General features: G+C 44.4%; 1 protein-coding gene across 1 annotated transcript in view; it reads right to left on the reverse strand.

Annotated features, from left to right (window-relative positions):
• Positions 1–847: 847 nt before the first annotated feature.
• Positions 848–20,936, reverse strand: part of ATF6 (activating transcription factor 6) — a 224,609-nt gene continuing 204,520 nt past the window's right edge. Inside the window, exon 17 of the mRNA XM_047704064.1 lies at positions 848–2,170. Within this exon, the coding sequence (XP_047560020.1) occupies positions 1,962–2,170 (209 nt within the window). The 3' untranslated portion in view covers positions 848–1,961. The remainder of the gene's footprint in view (positions 2,171–20,936) is intronic.

Below are 20,936 nucleotides of genomic sequence, written 5' to 3' on the forward strand. Positions count from 1 at the left end.
TCAGGGACGGTGTGCGGGTGAGAGTCGGAGCACGGGAGAGGCGGCACCGTCCGTGAGGCTGCGCCCGCAACCACCGTGACAGCTCTGACAGCTCCAATGGACTAGCAGCTTGGGGAGTGGACTCCAATGGACTTCCCGCTGGCTGGGGCCATGGCTGCTTGCTCGGCTGGTGTGCGGGACGGATGGGAGGAGCCGGGACGGATGGGAGGAGCCGGTCGGGAGGAGGCACTCCCGAGGGAAGGCTGTCCTCCGCCTGCAGGTCTTGTCTGACGGGCCCGGAGCCCGTTAGAGGAGGAACAGCCCTGGGAAGGGGGTTCCCATGTGGACGTTGCCCCGACAGCCGCACTGGAGGCCGCGTGGCCTGGACTCTCACAGGCTCGCGTGGGGCGGGGCGGGGGCGGAGTGAGGCTCATTAACGTGGCTGAACCCCCGATTCCCGGGGAGCCGGGCGGCAGAGTGCCCCGCTGGCCACACGAAGTCACACGGATCTCAGAGCACATCTGATGAGGTCGGGCAGAGGCACCGCTGTCCAGAGGTTTCTTCGGGATTATTCAGGAGCCAGGCCGGGCCTCGCGGACAGAAGGGGGCCGGGGCACCCCGCGGGACTCGCACCGACGGTCTTTCCTCCTCCGGCTCAGAGCAGCAGAAGCCAGAGCAAGGACTGGAAGGGACAAGAGCTGACCCAGGCAAGCAGATTAGGGCAAGAAGCCACGACTGCAGAACCGGTTCTAGCAAGAAAGTGTGAAGCTTCGAAGAACAGGACTCACTTTATAAACTGAAGGCAGAGGAACATCAGTGAGAAGAAAGTAGTCAGGGTACAGTGAGAGATGAGGGAATGCAGTAGGGCTGGTTTTGTTTTTTTTTCCAACCATGGGAGGACAAAAAAGTCAATTCCTTCACTGTCTTTTCACTGGAGAAACTGGGAATTCTTGCTGTGTTGTGGGATGCCCTCCCCGAGCTGGAGTCTAAGCCAGCTTGTCCGCAGAGTCTTGAGGAATAAATACTTGTCAGTTCTCATGAGGAGAAAAAACTCATCTGCTTAACAGCATGCTCCGTGTCCCTCAGCCGAATTCGGTATCGTCGTGTTACGTGTTACGGGTGGGGATTCACAGCAAAGCTGAAGGGTCTGTCCCAGGGTCCCTGCGGACCTGCACCGGACGAGGAAGGCGCACATACGAGCACATACGCTAACCTGCGCGGCCTTAGAATGAAGGCTGCCGTGGCTTTCACCCTCTGCTCCGGGCACAACAAAACTTGCAGCGTTTTGAGCGCGTAACGGAGCCGGCTCCTTCCCACAGCGCGCTCTCCGCCCTTCCCTGACGCTCTCCGCCCTCGGCCGTCCGCCGGCGCCGCGCGGTTCTGCACACACCGGGTCAGGCGGGGGCCACCATTCCCTGGCCAAGACCAACTTTACCAATGGGGATTTTTTTTCCCTTTTACTAAAGTTCTCAATTGTCTTGACTCTTCTTGGGGCATTTTTCACTGTTCTGGTTTTGAAATCTATTTCCAATAAGCACTATATCCACAATGGACTGGCTTTAAATTAATAAAAACTCTAATTGCTGGGAACATCAGTGTGCTGTACAGCTGTAAATAAAAATCTCTCAGTAAGTGAAATGGCAGAGAAGGGAAGACGATCTGATTTTAACGATGACTATTTAAACACAAAAGTACAGAAGGAAAAGCAGTTGAGGAAGGTATAGGAAAAAAAATCGACACGGGGCCGCCACGGAGGACGCAGGCAGCGTCTGCCACCGGAGAAAGGCGGCCCGCCTGGCGTCTGAATGTCAGTGCTTGCCAGTAGAAGGGCAGACGGTGAGAAGCAACTTCTGTCACTATCGCTTGAACTCCAGTGCGAGGCAGCTCTCTGCCAGCCGCCAAGAGGGCAGACAGGGACAGGTCTGTCCCCTGCTCGCCAGCTCGGCAGGGTCCCACCGTGTTTTCGGGCGCAGCCTCAGAGACTACTGTAGTGACTCCGGGATGGTGCTGACAACGTGGGCTGCCTCCCGGGCTGCTGGAGGGGAGCCGAAGAACGTGTTGGTTTGATTCCTCTGCTGATCTCGGAGATAAGGGGGAACCGACGAGCTCTTGATGTGGAGGATCCGGGTATCCATCACCTGACAGTCAATTTGCATCATCACTTCGTAGTCCTGCCCATTGATGACGTTCTCTGTGGGGAGGGAGACACACAAGGAATAAATAGTCACCAGCATGTACGATCCTACCGTAAGCTTCCACCCCCAGAGAGAACCTAAATAAGCTTTATGGGTGTGAACTGCCAACGGGCTTTCAAGGGACAGCGGGACTCCATCAGTCACTGAGCAGAGCGACAGCTGGGCTCGGTGCTGGGACGGCCTGTCCTCCTAGATTCTGGCTCCCAAACTGGGAGGGTCTTGGAGCAGTGGCAGAGTCCACCCAGAGCATGAAGGTTTCAGCAGAGGACGGAGGGGAGACACTTCAGGGCCCCCCTCCCCTTCAGCAATGGGAAGGAACACTTGTCAGAAGAACCAGCCTGCCGTGTGCACGGTCAGGACACTCTGGCTGAGATCACTGCCTTCCACTCATCAGCAATGTTTCTAATATCAGTAAGACACCCCCGGCTACAAATTTAAGGCTTGGCCTTAGCAGCGTGAAGTACAGTGAAGACCGACAACAAGGTGCAGATGTGGCAATGATGCTCTTGCCCACGGGATAGTGTGTGATTCCAGAGTTCTTGATTCTTGGTGCAAGAGACAAGGATGTTTCCGATTTGGGACTAGAGGGAGCGCTGCAGGACTCGCAGGTGAACTAGAGGCCAGTTGCGGAGGAAGGAGGAAAACCACACAGCGTCGCGCTCACGTACCACATCTAGGGGAACTCATCACACGTTTCACACACACATGCTCTTCCTCAGAGGATGAACACTCTGTTTTAGGGAGAGGGCCAAATTATTTCCTGATTTGTAATTCTGGGTAGCTATTTTCCAACTTGTAGTCAATGAAACTTGGGCATAAGACTGAGGAAAGATGGTAAGTAGACAGTTTCTCCAAGTCCAGCCGGACATTCACAGCAGGGCAGTTAGAAGGTTGGCGAGTGTTTAATAACGCTGGCATCTGTTTGCATGTCCTCCGTGAGTCCGGAAATGGGAGTGGGGACCAGGCGAAGTCCTAGTCTTACTGTGTGTTTATGAAGGTGACCTACAGCCAGCCAGTGACTTTTAAAATTAAACATCTGGCTTCTCTAGGACCAAGAACTGAACTTAGAAAATTAATATTTTTTTGTTTTTACTTCAACACTATACACGCCAAGTGTTAGAAAACTAGAGGAAGAAAATCCAAAGTTTGACATTTGATCTTCAGATTCCATTGTTATGTTTGGGAAAATTAAGCCATGGAGTGTGTCACAGTTTAGGACTTAGGACCTAGGACCTAGGACCTTTAGGACCTTAGGACTTAGGACCTAATCCAGGGGGTCTTAAATTAGGGTCTAATGAACAGACTTCAGGGAGTCTGTAAGTTCCCTGAAACTGCATGTGAAGTTTTATTTGTGTGTTCATTTTTCTGGAGAGGAGCCCCATCAGATTCTTAAAGGGGTCTATGACTTCCCCATAGTTGAAAACTACTGGATCCAATAACCTACCAATTATAAGTTCCTCAAGCAGATGTTATAGTCTGTGTTAAAGCCAATGGAAGACATCATTCCTCCATTTCTACTTTTATTTTAAAAATAGTCTCGGTTGGTGATTAATTTCTCATTACAAGTCTTATAAATCTCTTCTATGACCGTTAAAGCTAATCTCCTTCTTTCCCAGCCTTACTAGAGAGGATGAACAGCCAGCTGCCCCTGTGCACTAACTTAGTCTCCTGTTCTTTAAGACCGTCACTGTGGACACTTTGGTTTTATAAGTCCTACCGATATGCAACGAAAATAACTGTTTTAGCTTTTTAAAAAACTGAGGTATAACTGGTATGAAATACAGTATTTTAGTTTCAGGTGTACACCTTAGTGATTCCACATTTATATACATGGCAAAATGATTGTCACACTAAGTCTAGGCACCATGTATCACTACACAAAGTTAATACAAAATTACCGCCTGTATTCCATGCTGTGTATTAAATCCACAGGACCCAACTTATTTTACAACTCTAAGTTTGTGTACTTCTTGATCTCTTTACCATTTTGCTCCCTACTCCAACCCACTTCCCCCTCTGGCAAGGGGCAATCTGTTCTCTATAAGTCTGGGTTTTATTTTTTAGATTTATTAGGTTTTATTCTTTAGATTCCACATATAAGTAAAGTCACGCGGTACATGCCTTCGTCAAAGTCTGCTTATTTAAATTAGCGTAACATCCGTTAGGTCCATCCACGTTGCAAAAGGCAAGATTTCGTTCTCATGGCCAGATACGCTTCCACTGTATATACATGTATCACACACACACGTGCCACATCTTTATCCAGTCATCGTCAGTGGACAAGAAGGTTGTTTCCTTATCTTGGCTCCTGTAAATAATGCTGCAGTGCACACAGTGGTGCATTTATCTTTTCAAATTGGTGTCTTCAGTTTCTTTAGATAGATAACTAGTAGTGGGACTGCTGGATCACAGGGCACTTCTCTTTTCAGATTGTGAGAAACTTCTGTATCGTGTCCACAGTGGCTACACCGATTGACAACGCCATACAAGAGGGTTTCATGGTTTCAGGTCTTCAAGTCTGTAATGCACTCTGAGTTAATTTTTCTATATGGTATAAAATAACAGTCCAGTTTCATTCTTCTGTTGTGTAGTGATTTAGTTTTCCCAACACCATTTACTGTCTCTTCTTCCTTCTCTCTTGCTTCCTTTGTCAAAAATTAATGAACCTGTGGTTTTGATTTGTTTGTGGGAATGCAAGCTGATGCAGCCACTTTGGAAAACAGTATGGAGGTTCCTCAAAAAGTTGAAAATAGATCTACCCTGTGACCCAGCAATTGTATTACTGGGTATTAAGCCCAAAGATACAAATGTAGTGATCCAAGGGGCACATGCACATGCATGTTTATAGTAGCAATGTCCACAATAGCCAAACTATGGAAAGAACCTAGATGTCCATCAACAGATGAATGGGTAAAGAAGATGTGTGTGGTACATATATACATGATGGAATACTATGCAGCCATCAAAACCAAAATCATGCCATTTGCAACAATGTGGATGGAACTAGAAGGTATTATGCTAAGCAAAATAAGTTGATCAGAGAAAGACAATTATCATATGATCTATCTGATACGAGAAATTTGAGAGGCAGGGCGAGGGGTCATGGGGGGAGGGAGAAATGAAACAAGATGGGACCAGGGAGGGAAACATACCATAAGACTCTTAATCTCATGAAACAAACTGAAGGTTGCTGGAGGGGAGGAAGGTTGGACAGATACAATGGTTGGGGACGGGATGTGCTATGGTGAGTGCTGTGAGTTGTGTAAGACTGATGATTCACAGACCTGTACCCCTGAAGCAAATAATACATATATGTTTTTTTAAAATTAACCATATACATGAAGGTTTATATATGGGCTCTCGATTCTATTCCACTGATCTTTGTGTTTTTTGCACTAGTGAGATACTGTTTTGATTACTATAGCTTTGTGTTCTAGTTTGAAATCAGGGAGCATGATACCTCTGGCTTTGGTCTTTCTCAACATTGCTTTGAGTAGTCAGGGTCTTCTGTGGTTCCACATAAATTGTTCAAGTACTTGTTCACATTCTGTGAAAAATGCTATTGGTATTTTGATAGGAATGGCAGTAAATCTGTAGGATGCTTTGGTTAGTATGGATATTTAACAGTATGAATTCTTCTAATCCATGAGCATGAAACATCTTTCCACTTACCTATATCTTCTTTAATTTCTTTATTAATGGCTTATAGTTTTCAGTATATAGGTCTTTCACCTCCCTGGTTAAATTTATTCTGAGGTGTTTTATTGTTATTAACATAACTGTAATTGGGGTTATTTTCTGAACTTCTCTGACAGTTCATTATTCATATACAGAAACAACAGATTTTTGTATATTGATCTTGTATCCTTCAACTTCACTGAATTCATCACTACTAATCCTTTTTTGTGGAGTCTTCAGGGTTTTTATTTTTTAGTATTATGTCGTCTGGAAATAGTGATAGTTCTACTTCTTTCTTTCCAATTTGTAGGCCTTTCATTTCTTGCCTAATTGCTGTGGATACAACTTCCAATACTGTGTTGGATAGAAGTGTAAGAGTGGGCATCCTTGTCCTGTTCCTGGTCTTAGAGGAAAAGCTTTCGGCTCTTCGCTGTTGAGTATGACATTAGCTGTGGGTTTGTCATAAACGGCCTTTATTATGTTGAGGTATGCTTTTTTTTTTAAAAATTAAAGTATTTATTTTAGAAAGCTCATGAGTGCAGCAGGAAAGGTAATGGGAGAGGGAGAGAGAGAATCCCAAGCCGACTCCATGCTGAGTGCAGAACCTGACCAGGTGCTCCATCCCACAACCCTGAGATCATGACCCAAGGCAAAATCAAGAGTCACTCAACCTGCCCCTTCTTTTCAAATTTGTATTTAAACTCTAATTAGTTAACATACAGTGTAATACTGGTTTCAGGAGAATTTAGTGATTCATCACTTACGTGTAAAACCCAGGGAGATATGCTCTTTCTATACCTACTTTGTTTAGAGGTTTTTATAAGTAGATGTTTGATTTTGTCCAATGCTTTTACTGCATCTTTTGAGATGATCATATGATTTTTATCTTCCTTTTTGTTAATGTGGTGTATCATATTGATTAATTTGTGGTTGTTGAACCATCCCTGCAATGAATCCCACTTGATGGTGGTGTATGATCATTTTAATATATTGCATTTGGTTTGCTCATATTTTGTTGAGGATTTTTACATCTATGTTTATCAGGGATATTGTCTTACAATTTTCTTGTGTCTTTGTCTGGTTTGGGTATCTGGGTAATGCTGATCATGTAAAATGAGTCTGAAAGCATTCCCTCCTCTTCAGTTTTTTGGAAGAATTTGAGAAAGATGGATATTAAATCTTTAAATGTTTGATAGAATTCACTAGTGAAACCATCTGCCCCTAGATCCTTTTGTTGTTTGGAGGTTTTTGATTACTGATTCAATCTTCATAATTGCTCTACTCAGATTTTCTATCTCTTTGTAGTTCAGTCTTGGAAAATCGTGTTTCTATAAATTTATCCATTTCTTCTAGGTTGTTCAATTTGTTGGCATATAATTTTTCATAGTATTTTCTTATGATCCTTTGTATCAACTCTCATTTCTGAAATTGTTTATTTGAGCTCTCTCTTTTCTTGGTGAGTCTAACTAAAGGTTTGTCTATTTTGTTTATCTTTTCAAAGAACTGGCTCTTAATTTCACTTATCTTTCCCATTATCTTTTTAGTCTCTATTTCATTATTTCTGCTCTGATCCTTATTTCCTTCCTTCTACTAACGTTGTGCTTTGTTCTTTTTTCTAGTTTCTTTAGGTGTAAATTATTTGAGATGTTTCTTGAAATAAACCTGTATCAATATGAACTTCCCTCTCTTGCCCATCTCACGGATTTTACATTTGTTTTCATTTGTTACTCGGTATTTTTAAATTTCATCTTTGACTTCTTCTATGATTCAGTAATGTGTTGTTTAGTTTTTCTAGTTTTCTTCTAATTTCATACTGTTGCAGTCAGAAAAGATGCCTGAAAGGACTTCAACCTTCTTGAATTTACTGAGACATGTTTTGTGGCCTAATATGTGATTTATCCTGGAGAATGTTCCAGAGGTACTAGAGAAGAATGTTTATTCTGCTGCTTTTGGATGTAATGTTCTATGTCTATTAAGTCCATCCAGTCTAATGTGTAATTTAAGGCTGATGATTCCTTATCGATTTTCTGTCTAGATGATCTATCCATCAATGTTAAGTACTGCTGTCAATTTCTCTCTATATATATCTGGTGCACCTACGTTGGGTGCATATATGTTTATAAATTTATATCTCCTTGATAGATTGACCCCGTTATCATTATGTAGTTCCCTTCTTTGCCTTTTATTCGTCTTCAGCCACTCTACATCTTTTGACTGGAGAATTTATAGTCTGTTTATATTAAAGTGACTATTGATAGGTATGTATTGCCATGTTGTCACCTGTTTTCTGGCTGTTTTTGTAGTTTCTCTGTTTCTTTTTCTTACCTCCCTGTGGTCTGATGACTTTCTTTAGTATTAAGCTTAGGTTCCTTTCTCATTTTCTTTTGTGTATTTAAGTTTTTGTTTTGTGGTTACCATGAGGCTCACATACATTATCCTAAGTATGTAACAGTCAGCTTAAACTTGAACATTTTCCAAAATTCTCCATTTTTAACCCCTCCTCCCCATATTCTGTCTCGGATGTGACATTTTACATCTTTTTATGTGTTCCTTAACTACTGTAATTTCAGTTCATTTTATTAGCTTCATACTAGCTTTGTAAGTGAATGAATCCACTATTTTTACTATAGATTCAGCTTTTCTGGGGAGATTCTTACTGTCCTAGGTTTTCTTGTTATTAACAACTGACATTTCTTTTCAGTGTAAAGAAGTCCCTTTAACATTTCTTGAAAGGCTGGGTTAGTAGAGATGAACTGCTTTAGCTCCCCTTCAATTCTGAATAATAACCTTGCTAGATGAGTATTCTTGGCTGGAAGTTCTTTCCTTTCAGCACTTTGACTATGTCTTGCCACTCACTTCTGGCTTGCAGAGTTCCCACTGAAAAATCTGATAGCCTTATGGGGTTACCCTTGTACATGACAATTTATCTTTCCCTTGCTACTTTGAAGGGTCGATCTTTAACTTCTGACATTTTAATTATAATGTGTTTTAGTGTGGATTGCTTTGGGTTCATCTTTTTTGGAACTCTCTGGGATTCCTGGATCTGGATGTCTGTTTCTCTCCACAGAGGGAGTTTTCTGCCCTTCTCTTTCTTCTGGGAACTCTATAAAGTGAATGTAATTCTCCTTGATGTCCTTTTGGTCCCTTAAAGTTATTTTTATTTTTAAAAATTCTTTTTTCTTTTGGCTGCTGTGTCTGGGTGAATTCCATGGCTCTGTCTTCCAGCTCCTTGATCATTTTAATGTTTTACCCAGTCCACTGTTGAACTGTCATGTATTTTTTAATTATTTTGTTCTTCAGGTCTGTGGATTTCTCTTTCATGCTTTCTTATATTTCCTTTCTCTTTGTTGAAGTCCTCTGTTCATCCATTCTTCCTCTGAGTTTGGTAGTCCTCTTTACTGACCATTATTTTAAATTCTTTACTTAATAAATAAAAGATTACTTATCTCTATCATTGAAGTCTTTTTCTTTCATCTGGAAGATTTCTTTGTTCATTCATTTTACTTGGTTCTGTGTTTCTTTGTATCAGGCGGAGTAGTTACCTCTCTCAGGCGTGAAGGAGCAGCCTGTGTGCGTGATGAACCTCATGAATCACTCAGTCTTGCCCTGGCTCTTGATTGTCTCTTGAACTTTGTGATGCTCTAAAACACCTGCTAATTCTTGAGACACACCTGTTGTTGAGAGTGTGCCAAGGCCTGTCAGTGTCCCAGGGGGAGGAATCTCACTTAGCACCTAGTTTCAGGCAGTTGAAAGCAAAATCCCTCAGGCCAACAGCTTTTAAAATATGCAAGTAGATACAGTCAGTGGGCTCTGAGTGTGATTGCTGCCAGCCTCCAGACCAGGAGTCTGGACATACTGCCCGGGTAGCAGCTGCAGTAACTGGGGCTCCAGAGGAATGTGTAAGCTCCTTTCTGGCAGGTCTCACAGAGCTGTAGTGAGGCCAGGGGGCTGTGCAAGGAGGTATCTCCTGGCCTTCATTCCCTGGGAGCACCTCATTAGCCTCTCGATGTGTGGGAAACCTGAAGCCTGTCCCTCGGGCTGAAGCTCCAGGATAGCAAGTCTTTTCCTCAGAAGACTGAGGTTGTGTTTCAGTCTCTGTCCATGCAGGGCTGTAGGGGTGGTGGCCTGCCATGACCTGTATTCCCAACTGTACCTTCCCACGGAGCTCAGAGATACCAGCCCCCTTGGCCACTAGAGCCAGGCAATCAAGGGGGCCTCCCCTGCATAGACCGTGTACACAGGCTGGCTTTAACTAGGCGGGGGGAGAGGGCAGGGGCCAGGGCATACTCGCAGGCTGCGGACAGGCAGCAGGAAAATGAGCATGTCTGTGGGCTTCAGGACTGGACCGGGAGCGTGCCGTGCCTGTGTGAGTGCAGCAGCCTGAGGCGGGGAGCGGGAGAAGGCTGCTGACCACGGTTGGCTGGTGCTCACCTGCCCTGGCCTGGGCTCAGGACAGAGCTGCAGCTGCCCGCACTCTCTGGCCTCAGCAAGGCAGGGGGATGGTGCTGCATCCAAGTTCACCTGCCGTGTGCTGGGTTGGGGCAAAACTGGCATCACCAGGGCCTCTCTTCTGAGGAGAGTTTCAGCTGTCCCCTGCCCCTCCAGCTTTTCGACCAGCAAATGAATTTCCTTCTAGCTGGTCTAAGCACTTTCAAACAGCTGTTTTTCCCCTGGGTCGTGGGGTGAGTGAGGCTGTAAAGTGAGTCCTTTAAATTCTGCAGCACTTTGGGTCTCCTGGACATCAGCCCCATTCATTTTTTAAGCCAGAGGTTTGGGGGGGGGGCTTGTTTCTTCAGCGCAGATCCCATGGGTTGGGGTGCCTGATGTGGGGCACCAACCTCTTGGTCCTCTGGAGAAGCACCAGGCTGGGGAGACCCTCCCCTGTTGTCTCTCACTGGGCCAGGGATGGGGTTTTGGTAAAACTATGTGTCTCCCTCTCTTACCCGTCTGGGGTCTTTCTACCCATTATGGAGGAGAAGCAGTTCATCTAGTTTTCAGCGGGAAATGCCCTTATGCAGCTGTAGGCTTGGTGTAGCTGTGGGAGGGGAGCTCAGGACCTTCCTATACTACCACCTTGTGCAAGTCATTTGCTCATCCTTAGAGAACTGCATCTGAATCCTCTAAGTTGGCCAGTATTTCCTATCACAGTGTTTTCTTTTCCAACTACACAGGCAGCTGCAGCCCTCTGGAAGAGAGATGATGTGCTAATGGATTTGGAGCCATTTCATTTAGAACGTGTGCCAGGCTCAGCTTTCTAGGTGTCACACCAATCATTTGCTTTTGGAACCAGAATCACTCCCTGTTTTAGAAAAATGAAAAAGTTTGTGTGTTTGAGTGCAGGAATGCACACATGCATACAAGGGCACACATGACCAGATAATGGAAAACACGTGTATTAGAGACATGCAATACACAGTATTAACTTTTACTGCTTTTCTGGATTAACTGGGAATCCAGATGACAATTTAAAATCAAGACTAGGTGCCCTCATATAGCCCAAACCACCTGCAAAACTCATTAAGCTCATGTGCCTGCAAGAGAGAGAGAGAGAAAGAGAGCAAGCGAGCGCATGTGTGCACATGAGTGGGGGGGGCAGTCATGATTGATCCCAGGACCCCAAGATCATGACCTGAGCTGAAGGCAGGCGCTTAACCGACTGAGCCACCCAGGCGCCCTGGAATGGCGCTGTTATCTTACGCCCAACGACGAGACTCAGATGAGGCATCGTCTAGGCGGCCATAAAACTGGGTTCTGTTCTTCACTGCCTTCTCAAGGCAGCAACCTCTGGGGCAAGGAGGAGAGCAGCACGATCACAAGACTGCCACAGAAGATGAGAATGCCCTCAGCTGAATTCAGGAAGCCCCTTCTGCACGACAAGTTGGGTACTTTGGGTAGGAAGTGACCTCCTGTGGGGAGCATTTTAACTACTGCCCGTCATCTGCACCTCCTGTGCATAAAGAACACGAGAGCAGGTTCTATTGGAGAGAGAACCGAAGGCTCTGCTGGCTCTGGGAGGCAGGTGAGGACAGGCCTCTGGAGGAGAACAAGGAAGGCGGATGCTCACTCGCAGCGCGGGCCAGGTCTCCACTGAGGATGCACAGTGCCCTCGTCCAAAGAGCATCAAGGCGCGGGGCCAATGCCTGGGGGGAGGCTTGGGGGGGTGCGAATATCTCCCCAGGGGCTTGTGAGAGCCGAGTTATGTGACAGGCCTCTAAGCTGTTTTGGGGTACTTAGTGAAGACAGACACTGACTGTGGAAAATCAGCCCAAAAGGAACGCACGGAGTGACATGTAAAAGCTCACTCTCCCTCTTCTATCAGCCAACCTGTGGGTACTGCATGAGAGACACAAGGAATCTTCTGTTCTGGGCCTCCTGAAGTAAGCAAAATGAGACAAAACACTGATCAGAGTCAGGAAAAAGGTGTAAAAAAGGAGGACTTCAAATTCAAAATGAATCAGGCATATAAAAAGGAAAAGAAATGAAGGGCTTCAGATATGAACACGAAACTGATTTCTGAGGAAGCAGAAAAGGCGCCTGGACACGAGGTGGAAAAGCTCCGGGCGGTGTGGGATTCTGAGCAGCCTGTAAACGCACAGTAACTCAGAATGGCCTGCCAAGACACTGTTGGCTGGGAGGCGACTAACACACACGCCAGAACCTTGACCAGAAACAGAGGTAAAGATCCAAAAACTTACAAGAGACTTTAATCTTAAAAAGTTACAAGATTTCAATGCTTTGCAAAGAAGCATATAGGAGAAAACATTTCTGCCGGGAATCAGACGCTAACCCTAACAAGAGGGAGTTTGCTCTGTGTCCGCTAGGCTGCGGACAGGCCGTGACGGGCTGTTGGTATCTGTGCCTGGATCCGCTGGTGTAGGGGTGTGTGTGTGTGTGTGTGTGTGTGTGTGTGTGTAGGGGGAGGCATGGAAAAGAGATGAAAATCCACCAATTCACAGATCACAAGAGATATCTTCAACCAAAACAAAAGAAAAAAAAAAAAAAGGGAAGCAGCCTGAAAGGGGAGACCTAGTAGTGGAAAGGAAAGGAAGGTGGGAATACAGTGAACAATGAAGTGGTGTAGCGTCACAGTGGACGGAGGCTTTCCAGAACATCCATAAGCTACTCCACCAACCTAGTCCATCTTTTCTCCGGTTCTCAGCCTGAGTCCAGCTTTTGACCATCTCAATACACCATGCGCCGGCTCTGTGGGTATTTTTTCCTCTACTGGGAAAAGCAGCCCCTTCGGCTCTTCTTCACCCAGATTCTCTACCCAGTCAAATTCTCTCAATCCGTTAAGGCCCATTTCAAGTCCCACTTGAAATGAGAGCTCTAATATTGATTTTTTTCTTTATAATCAATATGTAAATGTCCTGCTTTATTGAACAATGTCAAAATACTTACAGAACAGACTTTTGGCTCTTTGAAGCCATGTCCAGAACTTCTTTCTGGATTGGGGGACAGGGGGTGAGTGGTGCAGCCAGAGCCTCTCCCCCCTCGGCTGGAAGAGCACGTGCTCTCGCTGCACATGCAGACGCAGTTGTGCCCCCGACTTGAATCTTTCTGGAGACACAAGGAACACGGGCAACCATGGGGAGTTCCTTGCAACCACCATGTCTGCCCTTTGCCAGTAAAAATTAAAAGCAGAGTGTCTCTCACGGGGATGTTGGGTTGGGAGTGTCCAAAGGCAGGGAGGAAGGAATATCATGTATTTCACTGTGAGACACACCAGACTCTGTTAAATATTATTCAGGTGTTATGGACACTGAGCAACTGGGAGTCAGATGAAAAAGTTTATCTAATTTTTAGATCTTCAATAATTTCACAAAAAATGTGTGGGCCTAGAATAATGTATACAAAAGCCATTAACCCTGACAGGGCACGTGGCATGGTGATGATGAAGGGAACTACCAGAATTTAGCGGGCAGAGGCCGGGATTCCGGACAATCTGCAAGGCCCAGGGATGGTCCCACAGCTCATACTCACGTAGGTTAAAACAAAACGAAAACCCTGATTGTTACTCTATTAATCAAGATAGAACCTCACTGTTTTACATTTAAATTACTTTTACATAGGTTTTACTAGGCAATGTGGCTTCGGAATACATTCTTATAATTATTCCACTATGCTGGGAATATTGTTTCTTTCTGAACTCAAGAAGTGTTCATTTCAGAAAATCACATCACCTGTGGCAAAAACCCTCTTGGTTTACCAAGACCAGTATTACCAAGTATTTACCAAGACCAGTATTAGTCTGCACTTCTCACTGCTGCACTCAGTGACAGCCCGCATCGGTGTGAGCACCTGGCTTCTTCATTCCCTCTTCTTTTTTTAAGATTTTTATTTATTTGACTGAGAGCACAAGTAAGCAGAGCATCAAGGAGAGGGAGAGAGAGAGAAGCAGGCTCTCTGCTGAGCAGGGAACCTGATGCAGGGCTCCATCCCAGGACCCTGGAATCATGACCCGAGCCGAAGGCAGCCGCCCAACCAACTGAGCCACATAGGCGCCCCTCCACTTCCTCTTCTAATACAATACAAGCATTATTATACATAATGCCTCAACATTATAGAGTCATGAATTCAACAAATATTTACTGAATTTCTACCATGTGCCAGGTACAGAGGATCAAGTAGTAAATAAAACACGGAAAGAGGGGCGCCTGGGTGGCTCAGTGGGTTAAAGCCTCTGCCTTCGGCTCAGGTCATGTTCCCAGGGTCCTGGGATCGAGCCCCACATCGGGCTCTCTGCTCAGCAGAGAGCCTGCTTCCACTTCTCTCTCTCTCTCTGCCTGCCTCTCTGCCTACTTGTGATCTCTTGTCTGTCAAATAAATAAATAATAATCTTTAATTAAAAAAAAAAACAGAAATTCCTGTCCTTGTAGAGCTTAATTCTTATGAGAGAGCAGGGAGAGACAGAAAATACACATAAAGTGAAGAAGTGCTGTGGAGGAAAACAATGCACGGAGGGTGGCTGGGGGGTGGGGCGTGCAGTTTTTGACACAGTACCCAGGGCACCTCTCCTAGAGGGTGATCTCAGAGTAAAGACCTCAGGAGGGGAGGGGTGAGCTGTGCAGCCATCACGGGGAGGGTCTCGTGCACATCTGAGATTTTAGGAAGACATTTAGTGGAGAAGAGCAGCAAGTGGGAAGAAATGGGGTGAGGACTGGCAGGAGAAAACGGCTAGAACTGCAACTTGGGGAGTTGTTTGGAGACAAAAGACAGATGGCATCCTGGGACCAAATGGTATCACTCTTGGGGGAAGAATGATGGGAACATGTATGTTAAGAAGGATGAGCATGAAGAGAAAAGGGAAGGTTTGTGGCTTCATCTGATCACTTAGTGTACCTCTGAGAAGCAAACTCAATTTGTAACCAACTTTCCTTCCTTCCCAGTATTTGAGCACTGATCACAGGCCAGGCAACTGTTACAGACTCTTATAAACATTAGATCCCAGTTTCTATACTCAGTTAAACCTGGGGAGCATTTTCTAAAGGAAAATGTCAGTCAACATTCACATAGAGCTTTAAACTGTGAGGAATTACAGAAGAAAATGGTTTTTTTTCCCTTACCCAGATTACTGGACTGTTGCAAAAGCAGAACTTAAAGTATTTAAAACATTTAAAATATTGGCTGTCCAAGACCATGGCATAGGAAGACCCTGAACTCAACCTCTGCCCATGGACACACTGCACCTGCACCCACACACAGAGCAGTTCGTCTCAAGGACACACCGAAGGCCAACTGGACAGCTTCTGCGCAGTAAACCACAGAGGGAACACGCCAGAGAATGGAGGCAGACGGAGACAGGGTAATGACGGGAACCCTACCCCTGGCGTGGCGACCTGCAGCAGGAAGGGATATCACTGAAAAGATACCACACACTTGGCCACCGTGGAGCACAGTGAAAAAAGAGCAGTTTAAAGGGCAACTGGACTATAAGTGAAAGAAATCCACTTATTAACCCTACAGCATCTTCCCAAAGGGTAGGAAACCGCTGAACTCTCTCTGGGGTTGGAAGGGCCAACCAGTACCACTGTTTATGTCCCCTCCCCCCAAATCAAATTATAATAGTTCATGTGAGAACTTGAGTCAGGCGCTCTAGCCAACCTGCTAGTGTTACCTTAGTACACCCTGGGAACACACCAGCTCCAGCTGTCTTTCCCCCCAGGGTGACTCCAGCATGGCACTCCCAAGGGACACCTGGTCTTACCTGATCTAGCTGCTCTGCCCATGCTCAACTCAGCTCCACGCATTTGCCAAGGTGACCCCAACTCAGCAGGCCCAACGGTCCCCCTCCCGTAGATCTGAGCTCATGCAAGCTCCGCATGTCCTACCAGGGTGGCCTCAGCACAGAGCACTCTTGGACTCCTTGGCTCATGCACCCACTAAAGATCTGGTCATCCCACCAAGATGATCCCAGCGTGGAGTGTTCCGGGACAGCCTGGCCCATACCTGCTCCAGCTTTAGCTGGTCTGCCCAAGCTGCCAGGCATACTGCACATGACACACTCCCACATATGGCCACTCCTTTAAGACCAGGAGAGCAGCTGATCTGCCTTACGCACAGAAACAAACACAAAGTCAAGCAAAATGAGGAGACAGAGGAATATGTTCCAAATGAAAGGACAAGATAAGATGCCAGGAAGAAAACACTAATAAAAACAGGGAGTAAGTAACTTACCTGACAAAGAGTGCAAAGTAATGGTTGTAAAGATGTTCACCAAACTTGGAAGAAGAACGGAGGAACACAGTGAGAACTTTAACAAAGAGTCAGAAAATATAAGACAAAAGTGATCACAGCTGAAGAACATAGTAACTGAAATGAAATACAGGAGAGGGAATAAACAGCAGATTAAATGAGACAGAAGAATGTATCAGTGATCTGGAAGACAGAATAGCAGAAACCACCCAGCCAGAATAACAACAAAAAAACTTAAGAACAGTTTAAGGGACCACTAGGACAACAACTAGCACATGAACACTCCTCTCACAGGGGTCCCACTGGAGACAGAGCCAGGGACTGACGAAATAATGGCCGAAAACTCCCCTAACCTGGGGAAGGAAACAAATGGCCAGGCCCAGGCTGCAGAGCAAGTCCAGAACAAGAGGAACCACAAATCCACACTAAGACTTAGCATGATAAAATAGCAGAAGTTAAAGAGAAAGTCTTACAGGCAGCAAGAGAAAAATAGATACAAGGAAACCCCGTAACTACCAGCTGATTTTTTCAGCAAAAACTCTACAGGCCCCAAGGTAGTGGCGGGATATATTTAAAGCACTAAAAAGGAAAAACTTATAACCAAGAATACTCAAACCAGCAGGGTATCAGTTAGAATTGAAGGAGAGAGAATTTCCCAGACAAGCCAAAACTAAAGTTCATCACAACTAAACCAGCTTTACAAGAAACGGTCTTCTTTAAGCAGAAAAGAAGCATCTTCTTTAAGCAGAAAATATATGAAACAAGAAAATATATGAAAAGAAAAACATCTCACTTGTCAAAACAAATATATAGTAAAGGCAGTGATCAGCCATTTAAAAAGCTAGCCTGAAGGCTAAAAGACAAAAACAGTAAAATCAACTATAACTACAGTAAGTGGCTAAGGTATACACAAAATAAAAATATGTAAAATATGACATCAAAAACATAAAATGGAGGGCGCCTGGGTGGCTCAGTGGGTTAAGCCGCTGCCTTCGGCTCAGGTCATGATCTCAGGGTCCTGGGATCGAGTCCCACATCGGGCTCTCTGCTCACCAAGAAGCCTGCTTCCCTCTCTCTCTCTCTCTCTCTGCCTTCCTCTCCGTCTACTTGTGATATCTCTCTGTCAAATAAATAAATAAAATCTTAAAAAAAAAAAAAAACATAAAATGGGGGGGGAACATAGTGCTATTGCTTTTTCAGTGAGTTCAAACTTAAGTGACTGTCAGCTTAAAACAGAAGACTGCTATATGTGTACTGGTTGACAGAGATGAATCATATGGGAAACGCAAACTGAAATTCTACAATACACACAAAAAAAGAAAGGAACCCAAATATAACACTAAAGAAAACAAGCCACAAGGGAAAAGAGCAAGAGAAAAAGAACAGAACAGAGGAAAAACTACAAAAACAACAAAATGGCAATATTACTTATCAATAATTACCCTAAATGAAAATGGACTAAATGCTCCATCTAAAGACATAAGGTGACTGAATGGGGGCGGGGGGCGAGAAACGACCCGTCTATACGCTGCCTGCAAGAGACTCACTTTAGATCTAAGGATACAGATGGTAAAGGGATGGAAAATGATATGTAATAGGGAAAAAAAAAAAAAAAGCTGAAGTAGCAATACTTGTATCAGATGAAAGAGACTTTTAAAAAAAGATTCTAGGAGAGCCTGGTTGGCTCAGTCGTTAAGCGTCTGCCTTCGGCCCAGATCATGATCCTAGGGGTCCTAGGATTGAACCCCATATTGGGATCCTTGCTTGGTGGGAAGCCTGCTTCTCCCTCTCCCACACTCCCTGTTTGTGTTCCCTCTCTTGCTGTCTCTGTCAAATAAGTAAAATCTTCTTTTAAAAAGTCAAAAACAAAGATTCTAACAAAAGACAAAGAAGGTATTATAAAATATCCAAGAAGGATATATAACATTTGAAGTATTTATGCACCCAACACAAAAGCACCAAAATATATAAAGCAAATATTAACCAACCTAAAAGGAAAAATTGACAGTAATACAACAATAGTAGGGGACTTTATTTTTTAAAGATTTATTTGTGAGTGAGCATGTGTGAGCGGGGCGGGGAGGGGTTAAGGGGGAGGGAGAGGGACAAGCAGACTCTGTGCTGAGCATGGAGCCCAACATGGGGCTCAATCTCACCACCTCAAGATCAAAACCTGAGCCCAAATCCAGAGCTGGATGACCAACTGAGCCCCCAGGTACCCCTTCTAGGGAACTTTAATACTGTACTTACGTCAAAAGATCATCCAGCCAGAAAATCAATAAAAAGCCAGCTTAAGTGACATATTAGACCAGATGGACTTATCAGATATTTTTAGAGGAGCACCTGGATGTCTTAGTCAGTTAATAGTCTGACACTTGATTTTGGCTCAGGTCATGATCTCTGGGTTGTGTCAGGCCCACCTCAGTCTCTCAGCACAACATGGAGTCTGGTTGGTCTGCCTGAGATTCTCTCCCTCTGCCCCTACGCCTGCTCTCTCACCACTTTTATTCAACACAGTATTAGAAGTCCTAGCCACAGCAATTAGGCAAGAAAAAGAAATAAAAGTCCTCCAAATTGGAAAAAAAAGCAGCAGAACTGTCACTATTTGCAGATGACAATACTACATATAAAAAATCCTAAAGACTCTACCAAAAACTATTAGAATTAATGAAATCAGTGAAGATATATATACAAAATTAACATACAGAAATTCATTGCATTTCTATATACTAGTGACAAACTAACAAAGAAATTAAGAAAACAATCCCATTTACAATTACATCAGGAAGAGCAAAATACCTAGGAATAAATTTATCCAAGTAGGTAAAGCCCTGTACTCTGAAAACCACAGAAAACTGACCAAAGAAATGGAAGACAACCCAAATAAATAAATGGAAAGAAATACCATGCTCACAGATTGGAAGAATTAATAGTTTTAACTATTAATTAAACATCCATACTAAGCAAAGCAATCTACAGATTCAATGCAATCTCCATTAAAATACCAATGGCATTTTCCAGAGAATCACAACAAAAAATCTGGAAGATTTGTATAAAACCATGAAAGACTGCAAATAGTCAAAGCGATCTTGAGAAACAACAACTAAGCTGGATGTGCCATGCTGTCTGATTTCAAACTACGGTACAAAGCCACAGTATGCAATACAGTAAGGTACTGGTACCAAATAGACGGGTAGATCAATGGAGAACAGAGAGCCCAGAAATAAATCCATGTACACATGGTCAGTCTTTGACAAAGAAGCCAAGAATATATATACAATGGCGGTAAGGACAGTCTCTTCAATGAACAATACTAGAAAAACTGGGTAGCTACATGCAAAAGAATAAAGCTGGGCTTCTACATTACACCATATACAAAAACAAATTAAACATGGGTTTAAGACATGAATGTAAGATGCGACACTGTAAACTCCTAGAAGAAACCATAGCCAGGAAGCTCTCTAACATGGTCTTAGGAATATTTTTTTGGACCAATCTTCTTAGGCAAGGACAAGAAAAGCTAAACTAAATGGATGGGACTACATCAAACTAAAAAAAGCTTCTGCACAGTGAAAGAAACAATTGGCAAAACAAAAAGGCAACCTATTAATGACAGAAAATATTTTCAAGTCATACACCTGATAAGGGGTTAATCAAAATATATACAGAACTTGCATAACTTAATATAAAAAGGACAACCCAATTAAAAAATGGGCAGAGAACTTGAATAGAAATTTTTCCAAAGAAGACATGCAGATGGCCCACAGACACATGAGAAGATGCTCAACGTCACTTAGCATCAGGAAATGCAAACCAAAACCATAATGAGATACCACCTCCCAGTTGTCAGACCGGCTGTTATCAAAAAGATAAAACATAACAACTGTTGGCAAGGATGTGAAGAAAAGGGAACCTTCATACACTGTTGGGGAGAATGCAAACTGGTGCAGCCACTCTGCAAAACAGTATGGACGTTCCTCAAAAAAGTAAAAGTAGAGCTATCCTATGATCCAACAATTCCACTTTTGAGAATTTATTTAAAGAAAACAAAAACGGGCGCCTGGGTGGCTCAGTGGGTTAAAAGCCTCTGCCTTCGGCTCAGGTCATGATCTCAGGGTCCTGGGATCGAGCCCCGCATTAGGCTCTCTGCTCAAGCGGGGAGCCTGCTTCCTCCTCTCTCTCTCTGCCTGCCTCTCTGCCTACTTGCCTCTCTCCCTGTCAAATAAATAAATAAAAATCTTTTAAAAAGGGTGCCTGGGTGGCTCAGTGGGTTAAAGCCTCTGCCTTTGGCTCAGGTCATGGTCCCAGGGTCCTGGGATTGAGCCCCACGTTGGGCTCTCCGCTCAGTGGGGAACCTGCTTCCTCCTCTCTCTCTGCCTGCCTCTCTGC

Source organism: Lutra lutra, chromosome 15 (genome assembly GCF_902655055.1).
Source record: "Lutra lutra chromosome 15, mLutLut1.2, whole genome shotgun sequence".
NCBI classification, from domain to species: domain Eukaryota; kingdom Metazoa; phylum Chordata; class Mammalia; order Carnivora; family Mustelidae; genus Lutra; species Lutra lutra.